Here is a 16038-nt window from a genome sequence, read left to right on the forward strand (position 1 = left end):
ATTGTCATAAAAAGTTGTGTTATCCTTGTTTCAGTGGTAGAAGTAGATTCATATGGTTTTTACATTAAGCCTACGTTTATATTCTCATCTGCTATCTAAATTCCTTCAACTAAATATTGAATGACAGTAACTGTTATATACCATATGCTTCGTGTAAACGTTTACTATTACAATTTATTTGACAGATAGAAGATTATGGATAAATCCTGTTCACTGAGTAAATTACCACTTTGCTTCTGGATGGATTTAGCAACAAAGAGCTTTTTGTGTTTTAGTCCAAGGATTTGAAGAAAAATAAAAAGCCCAAAGATCTCATCATATGTAACTATGAGAATGAATAAATAAGTTCACTGTGTCACTGAGATTCAACGGACTCTTTAGGAAGTGGGTGTTTTGTTGTTTTATATCCTTAAATGTAGGAAAACAGAAACCTTGCTATGAATTGTTAATGCCTCAAACAGGTTTCAAGAGGTCTAGAATAAATTTTCAGCACAGTGGGATATACTGTAGGTTGCTGTTCTCTGTCACAATGTCAAGAGCTCCATTACAAATTCTTTGCTTGTAACATTGAGAACATAGCTGCAAAAATGGGCACGAGGCTTAACACACAGTAATACAAAAGTTCTTGAAATATCTGAAGGGAAAATGTTCATAGAAAACTTAAAAGGGTCATTGCAAGTGTAACAACACAGATCTCATATGTCTGCAAATAAAAACAAAACTCCAAGTCTGCCTCTCACAAAATCTCACATTTGATTCATGGTCTTGGATTCTTATCTTCAACATGCATCATAATCATAACCTCTAAGGGATGTAGCAGCCAAAAATGAGACTAAAATCAACAACAAAAATCCCTAGCCATGAATGCATTTGCCAAAGTAAGTGTTGCTTACACCATATATTTAAATTATAGTCATAAAAATATGCATGTCGATTAGTACATAATCTCTAGACATTCCATACAATTAGCATATCAAAAAAGTCACATGAGCTGGTTCAAGACTGGAATGAACTCCATAAAATATATTGATCTACATACTTTTACAGCAGTAGTCACTACTATCGTTTCTGATTTTTCTTGTTTACATAGATGTTCCCAGAATATTACGAACTCCTTCATTAGGGATTTAAATGTGTAGAACGGAACATTTTTTGCTTTATGTGTAAGTGCACTTCTTAGAAGGGTATACTAGACTTCTTGAGAATTACCTTGGAAGAATGTACTTTTAGATTGTGCTGATTAGAAACATTTAATGCAAAATAAAATTATACTTTTTTGTACTATAACCAAGCATAAAAGTTGATGAGGCACAAAAAATCTTGATTATTATAACTATATTTAAAAAAAATCAGAGGAGTGGAAAGATAATGTAACTGAGAGTTATGGAAAACTGACATTAGCAAAGCTACAAACCAGCTTATGCTGTCATTGTTTATTAAAGCGTATAAAAATTAGTTGGCATATGTTTTAATTGTACAATTCAGAATTACTATTTATTTATTTATTTATTTATTTATTTATTTATTTATTTATTTATTTATTTGGTTTATATATCGCCCTATTCCCAAAGGACTCAGGGCGGTTTACAAGGCAAAATTTAAAAACAATCCAATATAAAATTAAAATTAAATTAAATTAAGCCTAGCCGCAAAAATTAAATCACAATTTAAAAACATTAAACCCCTCAGTCCAGACCAGATAGCTCAAAGAGCCAGGTTTTTAGGTCCCGGCGAAATGAACGAAGGTCGGAGGCAGTCCGGAGTTCCGTTGGCAGTTGATTCCATAGGGCAGGCGCGCCCACAGAGAATGCCCTCCCCCTGTGGATCGCCCGTCGGCAATCCTTGACCGGCGGTACCCTGAGGAGGCCCTCCCTGTGGGAGCGCACAGGACGATGGGAAATTGACGCTGGCAGCAGGTGTTCCCTTAGATAATCCGGGCCCATGCCATTTAGGGCTTTATAGGTCATCACCAGCACCTTGAATCTCACCCGGAGGGCAACCGGAAGCCAATGCAGCTCGCGGAGAAGAGGTGTTATATGGGAGTATTGGGAGACTCCCATCACATTATGTTTAATAATGTTTAATAAACAAATTATGTTTATTATCCTCAGATAACAGCATGTAAAGTCAAAACCACAGAATCCCAGAATGTATTAATTAATAAGCTGAGCACCAGGCATCACAAAAACTGAGAAAGTTGATACAAAAGAAAGAATGATAGCACTGCCACAGAAAATATGGTCAGAAATAACAGCTAGCAATGGCTAACATCCATAGATCCTCCTTTCCCTCTCACCCTTTTTAGCAAATGTATTTGCTTACACTAAAGCCACTTTACCTATACGAAATTGACAACTTAAATACTTACTTGTCCATGCTTAAATGGTTGCCTTTATAGACAACTTGGAAACTTCAGTTGGTTCAGAATGCAACAGCCCAGGCATTATTTAATTTAATTTAATTTTAACTTAGTTTTATACTGTATTGTTTTTAAATTTTGCCCTGTAAACCGCCCTGAGTCCTTCAGGAATAGGGCGGTATACAAATTGAATAAATAAATAAATAAATAAATAAATAAATAAATAAATAAATAAACAAATAAATAAATAAATATAAAGTGCTGTGGTGGCACAGTGGTTAGAATGCAGAATTGCAGGCTAATTCTGCTGACTGCTTATTCCAGCAGTTCAAGTCTCACTGGCTCAAGGTTGACTCAGCCTTCCATCCTGCCGAGGTCGGTAAAATGAGGACCCAGATTATTGGGGACAATAAGCTGACTCTGTAAACTGCTTAGAGAGGACTGTGCTATCTAAGCCTAAGTGCTATTGCTATTATTCTATATCTGAACTATAGGCCCTATACTGGCTTACCCTAAGCTCTATGTGCAGTTTAGAGAACTGGTTTTAACATAGAAGCTCTGTATGATACAGCATACTTGAGGTACTTTCAAGACAACCTTCTACATGGAAAAATTGGTTTTTGACTTATGGAAGCAAGTGAAGCAGAGATCTTCTGGAGAGCTTTTTTAATTAGCTGACAGAATATTATAGGAATTTTTTCCATTGTTTCAATTAGGTTGGTTTTAATTTTTCTATAAAATCTATCATAATTAATCTGTGGACATTTTATTAAATTCATAATATGTCTGTATATGGCTTAGATTCATATGATTGTGGAAGCTTAGAAACCTAATAAATACATAAAATGAAATCCTTATTTTATCAGTTCATAAAATATGGGCCAGACATTACTGCCTTTAGGTATATTCACAGCTGAATCTACAATAAACTGAACAACATACTTCACAAGTCTAGAGTGGCCTGTTGGGATAAATCCCATGCTCATTTTAAAATTATTTGGACAAAAAACTTAAAGGAAATATTTACCAGATTGCAAGTATAGTTAACAAGTTGTTACGAAATACAAGGGAGAATATAATTTTGAAATTATGATGATAAATTGAAATACCATCCTGAAACCACTGACATGAAATTCAAAGGTAAATATAATGTACTTCAATAAGATAAAAAAAAAAGAAAAGGTAAGGTAATGACTAGCTCTTTCAGCCGTCTCCTGCGGCTCCCAGTCCTCTGCCATGTGCAGTCCCAAAAAAAAAAGTGGGACTAAAAAAGTTCAACCAATCAATTCAAATATGCAGGGTAGGTGCATATCTCGCCTTGGCTCCACTCTTCAGTCAAACCCTGTTCTGCGCATGCGCACATGTACGCACATGCCCACACATTTTTTGCGGCTCCCATTTTTTCCTTTTGTGAGGGAACCAGTTCCGAGTGGCTCTTTCACTGTTTCAGGTTGCTGACCCCTGGACTAGAAGGAAGATTAGTTTGATAGCATCTAATGTACAGATGTAAGACTCATAGTTGAGCATGAACTATTAATGCCATAGCTGATAAAAATGAAGTGAATCATTAGTCTGGACCAATAGAAAAATAATATCCAGATTATTTCAGTCTATTCTGTGTCAGGCAACATGTAAAGTACTGGAGCAGGAGATATTTAAGTAGAGGAGAAATCAGGTTAGATCTTATGCTGCAGACATCTTCAAGCTCTATGATTCTACTCTTACTGAATTCACAACATGGATTCTTTGCATGGAACACTTATGTATTACTTTACAAAATGGCCATACAAAATTGGTATATCACCTTGCCTCCTGTTCACTCAGAAAAGCAGAAATATCAGAAAACACACATGCAGAAAGGTACCATCTTACCTGATAGTACCTGGATGTAGCTGATTTTCAAAAAACAAGGGAGGAGTCTTTAGAGAACTGGCTGAATTCTGAAAAAGTGGCTTTTCTTCTTGGCTCTAAAGAAACCATAGGACAGTGATCGCGAACCTTTTAGAGACCGAGTGCCCAAACTGCAACCCAAAATCTACTTATTTATCTCAAAGTGGCAGTGCCGCATCAGCATTGTGGTGCCCTCGGGGGGGGGCAGGGGTGTGTATGGCTCACTGGATGGGTGTGGCTGTGGTGGTCACGGCAGGCTGGGTGGGTGTATCCAGGGTGGGCATGGCCACTTCAAAGTTGCTCATGGGGGGGACGCCTGTGGGGACCGGAAAGGTTTGGGGGAGATCCAGGGGGTCTCTGGCAGGTGAGGTGGTGGGCAGGAGGTTTGTCCTATGAGATGAGGCAGGGGGCAGAGCGGGGTGACATTGCCGTGGGGCAAGGCAAGACAAGGAAGGGGCCAGGGCGGCCGCTGCCTGACACCATCAGCCCCTGTACAGAGAAAGCTAGCGAGTGCATGGGGCCGACGGTGTCTGTCAACAGCCACAGCCTGCCAGCCCCTCAACTGGTGCACTCTGGGGCTCTGCAGCCACTGCCAATACCGGGCCAGCCCTCCAGCAGCAGGCAGAGTAGGGGAGGGGGAAGGCACTTGATGCAGACCGTTGGACGCGCCTACTCTCTCCCATCTGTTTTTGCTTGTGGCTGGAGAGCAAGATGCTGCTGGTCATCTCCTTGGCTGCCACCCAGAGCTGCAGGCCTACCCAGCACAAAGGAGGTGAAGCGGTCGGCTAGGAAGCCCCACGTAGAGATGGTAGAGCATGCCTAGGACCAGCAGGTAAAAGGCCATCCCGAGCGGGGAAAGCCGGATCCCCATTGCCGTCATGGCTGCCCAGGGCCAGCAAAGATGGGGAGGAAGCACGCAATCCTAGCTGAGACTGGGGGGGCATAGTGCTGATGGGGATCCAGCTTTCCCCGCTCGGGGTGGCCTTTGGCTTGCTGGGCATGGGCGTGCTCTACCACCTATACTTGAGCTTGCTAGCCAGCCGCTTCGCCTCCTTTGTGCTGGGTGGGGCTGCCGCTCTGGGCAGCAGCGGTGGCCTAATGGACCTGTGGAAGCTGCTGGCGGTGGCGGTGTGCATGCCCACAGAGAGGGCTCTGAGTGCCACCTCTGGCACGCATGCCGTAGGTTCGCCACCGCTGCCATAGGATAAGAAATGAACCAGGGGTTAACTCTCATCTCATTAATGTTGAAATCTAAATATTGAAATCTTTACTTTGAATTCTAACTTTCCACACAATTTTATGTATATTATGTATCTCATTATATCACTACATTTGGAAATTCTTGAAATGACAAACTCAAGTTTCAAACTTTCTCAATAGTTCAGTTGATGTTAGATGATTAGTCACTTAGAGGCACAGAATTTTACACAGTTTAAGATGTGGAAAGTTAAAATGCTTTATTAGAAGAAGTGGAATGATTGCTGCTTTTGTGTCAAGTTAAGGAGGCAAAAGTCTGTATTCAAATATTTTATCAAACTCAAACATCCCAATCTTGTTTTCATCTGACAAATGTAAAAGTTATTCTGAAAATGAAAATAAAGACACCTAAATACCTGCAAGTTTATTGTTTCCTCAGACCACCAAGCTTCAAAATCTTTTTGCAACTTCAGTTTTGCTTTTTCCATGAGGAGCTGCAAGTGTTCAATCTCTATCTTCAGCCCTTTCAAGTGAGTAAACATTGTTTTATAACTACAAAATGGAAAAGAAAAAGTTATTACAGGAGATGCAACTAATCTGCTGCAACTAAAATGTAGAACTGAACTGAACATCTCTCACCATTTGCTACCTGCTCATACATTGCAAGTTGGGAAATTGATTTATTCCTTGTTGGATATTTCTCTCTTGTTTGATCTTTATTTGTAAAAAATTATAAAGTCTGGTAAATTTATCATGTAGGATATGAATAGAAAAGACTTTCCCCAAATATTAGCCACTTGCTCATCTGTCAAAGAAATGCCCATTCAAAAGGCCAAATTCTCACTGAATAAATAAGTGTTGGTGAATTAGATCCTTTCGGTAAGCAGGAACTCTATTCTCAGTCTATTCTCAGAAATTGTCCCTAAACTCTGAGAAGGGCTCTGAGAACTCAAGCATATTCAGTTCTGTAGAAGTGGTTGCCTGAATGAGATCTCCTCTATAGCTCTTTGATTTCTGCCTCACCATCCTGCTTCGGATTTTCTCATCTGCTCTGACCTTGAACTACCTTTGGTCTTTGCCCTTAGAACAATGTTCAGCTGTTCTCTTGCCACTATGACTGTGTTTCAGTTTAGCAAAAGACCCAAAGCAGCCAATTGGCACCAAGGTTTGGGGAGACTCTTCTTGAAAAGGGACTTTAGCTAATTATGGGGAAAGAAACATTTAATATTTTTCTTAAATGGATTGACAATCTAGCCAAATCTATGGTTTCCCATTGCTGAAATATGGTCCATGTGTAGACAGGTATTAAGCTAACTTAATTGCATACAGTTTATGAAATATATACATGTTACTTAGTATTCAGCAACTTACTGCATACAAGAAACATACATACTTATGTAAGTTTTTAACATGTAATAATCAAGCCAAGAGAACCTTATTTTCTTCTGTTCAATTTGTGTTCGAAGTGCTTCTTCTATTGGATCAGGTTGATTCATTTCTCGAGGACTGATTATAGCTGCAAGTTATAATCACTCAGTGTTAGCAATTACATAAATAATATAATAATAAACCTTTATTGTCAAAGTACAACATGTGTACATTGAGATTAGCTGAGCCTCCCCCCCCGTGCTCTCTCCCCCCAACACACAGTGACAACAAACCCTCCATCCCACCACACTATGTGAACCAACTACACCACACATCGGCCTCCCAAGTCAATTCTGCATAAGATTATGTCCCATTTACAAGCCTAACAGCCCACGGATAAAAGCTATTTTATAAAAGCCAAAGGACACAATTTAGGTTGTAAGTAAGCCGAATGCATTTCATCTTTAGATTTGTAAGTTGTAAAACAGGTTGATAGCTTCAGGAGAAAGATCAGTAATGCCCTCTGGCAATGTATTGTTACTAATATAATTTACTTTTCATTGCCTCTCTGGACTGAATAAAGTACCAAATCTATCTCTTGCTGTATTATTCCCTATTTAATGAAATACGCAGTGATCCAGCTATTAACATGCTAAGATTAAACCATGACCAACTAACCATAATGGTTGGGATAAAATATATGCTAAGCCAAAACTAAAAAACTACACTATGGTTTAGTACGGGGGTAGGCAACCTTGGCTCTTTTATGACTTGTGGACTTCAATACCCAGAATTCCTGAACCAGCCAAACTGACTCAGGAATTCTGAGAGTTGAAGTCCATGAGTCATAAAAGAGCCAAGGTTGCCTATCCCTGGTTTAGTACATCAACCCATTCATTCATTCATTCATTCTTTTTTTTGCAACTGCCAAAGTTGGTCATCCTGAAATCTAGTGCTTTTTATCTGTAAGTAGAATTGAACCTGCCAATCAACTGTTAGTTTCTTAGCTGGTCCTAGCTCCAAACACTGATTGATTTGTACTAAACTTATAAAAGGTTATATATAATATCTGCAGGAAAGAAATTTTGCACATAAAGCTTTATTAGTTTATTGTAAACATCCTGTGCTTACTTGCTAGTATGTATTGGGATTCTCTCTAATAATTTTTTGTATAATTTCTCAATATCCAACTGATATTTGGATGGCTTTTATTTACCTGTTTTTATTTTTTATATTTTTTCTAAAAAAAAATCTGTTAACTTCCTAATTTCTAGAATCCCAAATTAACTTTAACAGGGCAATCCAGCACATTTATTCAAAGATTGGCTACACTGGTAATGATGTACAATAATAACATATTTTATTGAAATTTACTTGCAGATATTCAATAAATATTAATTTAATTAATTTAATATTTAATTTACTAAAAAAAGTTGCAGCACTGAGATACACAAACATAAACATACATGCATAGTTGCATATGCAGGTGCACCAACAGACACACATTCTTTTGATTCTTGCTGATTTTCCCTGATAGGTCTGAACTTGCTGATCCCTATGGAAATCTTACTTAATATCTCCCCACTCCATGAAGTAGTAGTAGATCACTATATGCTGCTGTGCCCTTCCACTTTTTTTCCTTCAGGAAAGTGACTGACCTCCACGGTCCCTTCCAACTACTAGTACTACTACTACTATTATTATTATTATTATTTCCCTTTTGAAGCTGGGAATGAAACTCTTTTATCTCAAATGACTGGGGAAATGATGGGACTTCAGTTATTAAAATAATAATAAAATAAACAAAATCATAAAATAAAAAATAAAAAGCATTTTTAAAAAGCTCATAAAAATAATAACGATAAAAAGGTATCTAGTGATTTTAAGCAAGTAATCTTATATACACAAGAATGATACTGACTACTGTATAATTTTGCAACAGAAAGGATAAAAAGCTCTGAAAATATTAGAAATAATGGTGACCATTGGCTCAGTTGGAAGGTCTTTCCTGCCTCTGCAAAATACCCATTGAACTGTTGCAGCTAGCTTTTAAAGGAAGTAAAATGCTCCAGCCCAAATGGACAAACACAGCTAAGTTAAGATAACTTAAAAATAAGCGCCTGTTTTCAAACTGTACCAGGAAAATATATTTAAAGGTTGGATTCATGATGAGAGGGAGGAGAATAAAGGCTTCTGACTTCAAAAAGTGGTTCCTGTCCCATACTGCCAATGGGTCAACCAGACAGTATGGCTCAGCTTATAGTCAACAGGTCCAAAACAAGAAAGGCACTCACTTTTCTCCTCACTTTCAAGCAGCAGGATTCCAGAGAATGGGGAAAAAAGTCTTCTCCAGAATGCAGAGAAAAGACAAATCATTTTTTTAAAAAAATCAGGGCAAGTTACTTGTTCCTGATGTAAGTGGTTTGTAAAACTTTATAATTAAAAACAGTTCAAATCTAAAACAATGCAGCAATCTAATCAGCACACACACACACAAAAGGTGACAGATAAAAGAGGCTCTTCTGACTCAGAGGAAATGAATCAGCTCTAGATATAGTTAATAATAATAATAATAATAATAATAATAATAATAATAATAATAAGAAGAAGAAGAAGAAGAAGAAGAAGAAGAAGAAGAAGAAGAAGAAGAAGAAGAAGTTGTTGTTGGAAGGGACCTTGGAGGTCATCTAGTCCAACCCCCTGCTCAGGCAGGAAACCCTATACCATTTCAGGCAAATGGCTGTCCAGTCTCTTCTTAAAAAATTCCAGTGTTGGACCATTCACATTTCAGCTACTTAAAAATATTGAAAAAGCATTTTTATGTGTTTATATTTGTCAGATGGTCTCTTATGGGGGAGGTATGATTTGAAGGTTAAAACTTGACAAATTCCAATAGATCATCTTTGGACAACATCCCTCCCATCTACTTTTGTTCTAAGCAAAACCATATGCAATTTTATCCTATCAATGTGATAGCCAGGATGATGTAGTTAGAGTAGGCCAATGAAGACCTACATTCAAGTCATGCTTCAGACAGAGAAGCTAGGTGCTTCTGGCTGCTGGTGTTTCTGAGCTAACTCACTTCAATCTACTCCATGTTTATGGAGAAGGGATAGGAAGGTGTGCTATGTATACTGTGTGAGCTCCTGGAAGAAAGGCACACATTTAAAAAAGAAAAGGCTATATATCTTAAAAGAATTTAAAATCCAGAGGTTCAAGAGACAAACATATCTCAGTTTGGAATATTAAACAAAATTTAGAACCAGATGTCCAGTCAGCATCTGGTAACGGACATTTGTAATAATAGTACAATAAATGTAATTTTAAAAAGTGAGCCTTTTCTGTTTGGCATCTGCCCTCAGACTCACCCCAACCCTGCTGGCTTTTTGCAAGGCCTAAAATACCAGCTTTTGCCATTAAGCCTGAGGCCCTGCTGGTGTGGGTGAGCTCGTTTCTTGGCTGTGTTAACTGGGATGATTTTTAGTGTTGTTGTAGATTGGTTGCTCAGCTGCTATTCGTGTTATTTGTAATTTACTTCTTGTTTTTGTTAGTTGCCCAGAGTCATGCATTTGAGGAATAAATCAATACAAATGAAATGCATAAATATGACAGCGGTTCATAAAATATTAATAACTAAGAGTCTGATCTGGGACAAACATATGAACATCTCAGATAATTTTCAGAACTAAAGGCCTACATTTACTTTAAAGTGTTATTTTTACTACATTATTACAACTAAAAAATGAAAAAGTGAAGCAAGCTTAACTGTATTAGAAATTCTTCTGGAAGAGGTTTGAACAAGCTACTTTGCAACATTGTGAAATCTTTGCAAAAGGCACTGGGAATCAATGATATAGTATAAGTGAAAATGAGGAAACCTCTGCTTCTAGACGCAAAATAACACTATGCTAACAAGACAGTGCAAAACTGAAAACATACTTGTTGGCAAATAAGCTTCTTTTTGTGCTTCTCACTTTATTTTTGTGTAATAGAGCTGTTTTGTTCCTATTTTATGCTCTACATACCATAAAGTTTGATTTCATGCTAAAAACAGATTGTTTTTCTGAATTGCCCCACACTAGTTTTCAAGCGTTTTCTAAAAATCCTTCAAATGATTTTTTGTTTGTCTTTCATATGAATATTTTTTGTTCAAAGGAATTAGTCTTTGTTCCTTCTTCTTTCAAGATGATTAAAACAGCCCTATTACTGCAATGTTCTTGCATCTGGTTGAAACAGTGTCTTTCCCAAAACCTTTGAAAGAGATTCAAAGAGTTAAAAAAAAGAGAATGAATAGTTTTGAGACATTTTTATGGCCACATGTGTGAAAAAGTTACATTTGGAAAGTGCCTAACTTTCCCTGCATCAGGAACATTTTGTATGAACCTAAGATATACAAGTCCATAGTATATAAGATTTTAAGTTGTTTTTCTGTTCTGCTTTTCATTTATGCCCGAATAAAAACCACAACATAGTTATTAGATTTTATCACAACTATTTTTCAGCAGCAACATTCTTAGAACTTGGCCAATCACCAACTGGAAAGGATATTTATTTAGAGAATACTATGCCAGTAAAATAACATTAACCTCACCAAATTTCAACTTCAAGAGTATTATAAATTAGACCTGCTGAACCTAAAATCTGCAGCATTTTTGTTGGGGCCCTGCTCAATCTCTTTGTGATCCCAGCAACACCATTTGTTCATGGTCCTCCCCTACATCTTTACAGAAACTTATTGAGGTTTACTCAGCCAATCGAGTGTACAATGTGAATGGGAGAAAGCTCAGATTGCAATGTTATCTCCTTTCTAAACTGAGACATGTCCAGTGGAGTTGGTACCAGTTTTCCAGCCTGTTTCACATTCCAGTTATCACTCCAGACTTAAACTAAATAATTAAATATATAACTTAGTTACAGAAACAGAAATTGAAAAGAAACAGAACAGTACTGGGGAAAGAGAGACAGGACAAACAAATGGTGGTTCAGAGAGATATGTGGGTAGGAAGGAGTTGGAAAGAGAGAGAGAAGGCGGGAGAGGGAGGAGATACAATCACCTAATTTAAATGAAGAATAGATGACACACTAAACCAATGTTTGGACATTACTAGTTAAGATTGTTAGTAGGAAGTAGAAGATAAGAAAATAAATGAGGAAGAAGTGATAAAGTAGTTGATAACAAAAAGAAAAGGGAAAGGAAGGATATAACAATGAAGACTCGGAAAGATGCAAAGAAAAAACGGAACAAATTAGGAAGGAAACACTTCAGCTGAATTTATAAATACTATGCAAAAATTAATTTAGTGAGGCTGACATTTTGAATTGCTAATTTTTTTTAAAAGGACTGTAATACAGTTATATGGAACTTTCATAGGCTTCAGAGATGTAATCAACTTTAATCTGAATTTACAATGAAGCAATGGTTTTTGTATAAATACACATGTGTCTTTAGACACTACCTTAAGATTGAACAATATTGACAATAATCTTCACCTCTGAGCAACTACGGTAGTTGATATGCTTATATATCTACACTAGCCATTAAAATTTATCTGCAATTTTATCAGAAGTGGTCCATTTGCCTAGATGAAACTGGTAAATCCATTAAAATGAACAGTATCTGGGTTATCTAATAAAGTATGCAATTTGCACATGTATATCTTTTAAAATTAGATAATTTTTTTCTTTATTGAAAGACGCCATATTACAACTTGATAATATAATTACAGGAAGGAATTTTCACCATCTTTGTTTCCTCAAAGTATCTATTCACTAGATCCAAAGCACTATTTCCAGTGGCAGCCAAATGAGGAAGCCTTGCCATACACTTGGCAAGTGCTGAGGCAGCCATATTTTTTTCTGACATATTTTTTTGACATGAGCTACAAAAGTTACTCGTCCCAGCTTCTGCCAACCTAGCAGTTCGAAAGCACGTAAAAATGCAAGTAGAAAAATAGGGACCACTACAGTGGGAAGGTAACAGTGTTCCGTGCGCCTTTGGCGTCTAGTCATGCCAGCCACATGACCACGGAGACGTCCTCGGACAAGTGCTGGCTTTGAAACGGAGATGAGCACTGGCCCCTAGAGTCGGAAACGACTAGCACGCATGTGCGGGGGAACCTTTACCTTTTACAAAAGTAGAGATATATATAAAATTCAGAGGAACACTTCCATTCATCTTTGCCTTTATAATTAATTCATTTTATATTTTAAATCTATTGAAAATTTCCACTAATGGCAGAATTTTAATAACTATTCTAATGTACATAATAATCTTCTCCAAGCTGATGCCTTCAAGTCTGATGCAAATTTAACTTCTAAAAACCCTGCCATTCTGGCTGTAACATGTGGGAATTGCAGTCTCAATACATGTGGAAAATGCCAGGTTGAAGCTGATTGCTGTAAAACATCACTGTGAACACTATATTGATAGACATGAACATTGACTAGAAATATACTATTACTAAGTAAAGCCATTAGCATCTTTGTTAACTTAGCTTCTCATTGATCTTGTCCCAGAATGCCAGCTTCCTCATATCTATTCCAGTAAATCAAAATTATTGGGTAACACATTTAATTATACTACAAGCCACCTAGAATCCCTGCATACTGCAAGATGGATGGCACATAAATTTAATAATAATAATAATTATTAATTATAACAGATTAACAGTTACTTATATATATGTAATTAAAGCATATAATTATTACAATTACTTTTATAGGATACATGAACATATTGCTCCCCACCCCTGCCCCTGGATCATGAATTAGTATGTTCAACTCAAGTTTAACACACAAGCAATTATTTTAATGAAGTAAATTTACTTTCTAAGCCATTTTATTTTTTCTCGCATCGCTGTTTTTGCAGATTTCCTGCCAATAAACTCATTTGCTATGGCACTAAAGAAATATGAACCTCTTAAGATTTAAATCAGTCGGAATAAATTCAATTTTTCCCTAAGGCAAAATATTCATGGAATGTTTTGAGGTGCATATCCAGATATGTTACCAAAATCTTGTTCCAAAATGAATGGAAAATCTATGTTCTTAACAAACATCATCTGAAAAACCTATTTTTTTTAGTCTCAGAATTCCAAGAGTAACTGTTAAGGATAAGTAATGCCAACTGCTTTATTCTACACTTACAGAAAAATTGGAAAATGTTTTTCCCCCTTTTTATATAGGAGGAATGCTCTAAAATGCCTCTAGGAGTCACAATTGAAAGTGATTATAAACAATAGCTGTAAATATTTAGCTAACACAGACAGATGTGGATTGTTACTAGTTCAATTTGAAAGACAAATATTCAAAAGAGCAGAATGTACTATAGCCCCGAAATGAAATTAACTGTGAAATCCTGAGATAAATCCAACTCTTATTCAATCTTCACATGCACCACCATCACTACTTCGTGTGTTGCTTGGTCTCCCCCATGTCGGTGCTCCACAGTAACTTCCCCTTGGCCTCTGAATTGCATGTGACCTTGTTCACTTGTTCAATAAAAATCAGGAAAAAAATGAGTTCACATGAATTTCCATATTTGACAAAAGTGTCCTTATTGCAGGAGGGATGTCCTTTACAGGAATATATTAAAATAGTCTCTGATGATGAAATGAAAATGTTTTGCAATAATATATAAATATATCACAGCAATATTAATAAACACTAGGGAAAGGCTTTCAATTTTTATTAGTGTAAACTGGACTGAATAATCTGTAACCTTAGGACCATATGTATCTCTCAACTAATTTAACATAGCTCTTAGCTGAGTTTTAAAAGCATTTCACAAAACTGCCCCTTCTGTTGCTGTTATCACGTGAAATAAGAGAGTATCAGAAATAGAAAAAACATGAGTCAAAAGAAAGAAGAAGTATCCTCAGAAAGAGAAGCGATATTTATATTAAAGAAACTTTCTGCTTGCTTTAATCCTATCCACTGTAGCCCCCAACAGATGAGGACATCCAAAGATAAAAGGTTTCTCATTTCTTGGTCAAAATTCTAATTGTATTCAATTCATTATCTCAATCTGCCTAGCAACCAATATCTGTGACAGACTAGTCTAGGACTTTATTGGCTGGGCTCAGAACTTCATTAGCTTTCCACACACCCACAGATCTTTTAGACATAAAATTATCAAAATGGTATACACAGTTCATCTTCCCTTAACCCTCAGAACACAGTAATAAAGATGTATCATTATGCAATCTCTCTATATTAGTTCCACCACTACCACCACCTAGAAGGGAGAAGAAAATTTTGTTATTTTTACTCACTGTATATCTCTTGTGTTATTTCTATTTTATTCACTAGGTAGTGAGAGGCATTGTGTGACCAGTCTTATACAATTTGAACTTATGGGACATGGGTAGGTAGATGTTATGCTATGGGCTTCAAATCCTCAACCAGGAACTGAACTCTAGGAAACTTGGCACAGAATCAGTCATGTAATGCCTGTCTCCTGCTAGTCAATGTAACTAGATACAAAAATGTTGCACTAACCCAGGGGTAGGCAACCTTGCCTCTTTTATGACTCATGGACTTCAACTCCCAGAACTCCTGAGCCAGCTTGGCTGGCTCAGGAATTCTGGGAGTTGAAGTCCACAGATAATAAAAGAGCTGTGGTTGCCTACCCCTGCACTAACCACTACCTATCTATGGCCAGAGAGAGAAAACTGTCAATGTAATCTAGAATCCTAATATTATCCAACTTTTAGTAAATGTTGGGTTTATTTTGTCATCCACAACAAATTTTTGGAAATTTTCCTTTTGTAATTTTGATACAATTATAGTTTGTTCTTAGCCCTTCTAATGGCTGGAAATGGGACCACAATACTTTTTATTCTGCATTCTGAGTATGGGAGTAGATACAATAATATCTTGCAGTAGTATGTTACTAGGAAATGCCGATCATTTATCTAATTAACAGTCATCTGGCATGCAGAGATGGCATGAGAAGAATCTCTAGATAAATCATCATTCTAAAAACAGAAAGGGCTGAATAAAAAAAATATTTTTAAATGAGAATTCTGCATCCTAAGGATATTACAGGGGGAAAAGAGATTGCTATTATTCAAAATGTTTGTAATTTGTCTCCATCGAGAAAGGCACATAAAATAAATAAAAAAGATAGCTAAAGACATTAACATCAAGATCCCCAATGGAAACATTATCTTGAATTTTATCCTGGGATTTTAAAATATAGTTATGTTTACTAAAAAGAGTTT

At 36.8% G+C, this 16038-nt stretch overlaps 1 protein-coding gene across 1 annotated transcript in view; it reads right to left on the reverse strand.

Moving 5' to 3' along the window:
• KIF6 (kinesin family member 6) overlaps positions 1-16038 on the reverse strand; it is a gene marked incomplete at its 5' end in the record, with an annotated part of 121107 nt that overhangs the window by 12556 nt on the left and 92513 nt on the right. The window contains 3 exons of the mRNA XM_083350199.1: positions 4232-4326; positions 5863-5998; positions 6881-6962. Coding sequence (XP_083206325.1) covers positions 4232-4326; positions 5863-5998; positions 6881-6962 — 313 coding nt within the window. The remainder of the gene's footprint in view (positions 1-4231; positions 4327-5862; positions 5999-6880; positions 6963-16038) is intronic.

This window comes from Vipera ursinii, assembly GCF_947247035.1.
Source record: "Vipera ursinii genome assembly, chromosome: 1".
NCBI lineage: Eukaryota > Metazoa > Chordata > Lepidosauria > Squamata > Viperidae > Vipera > Vipera ursinii.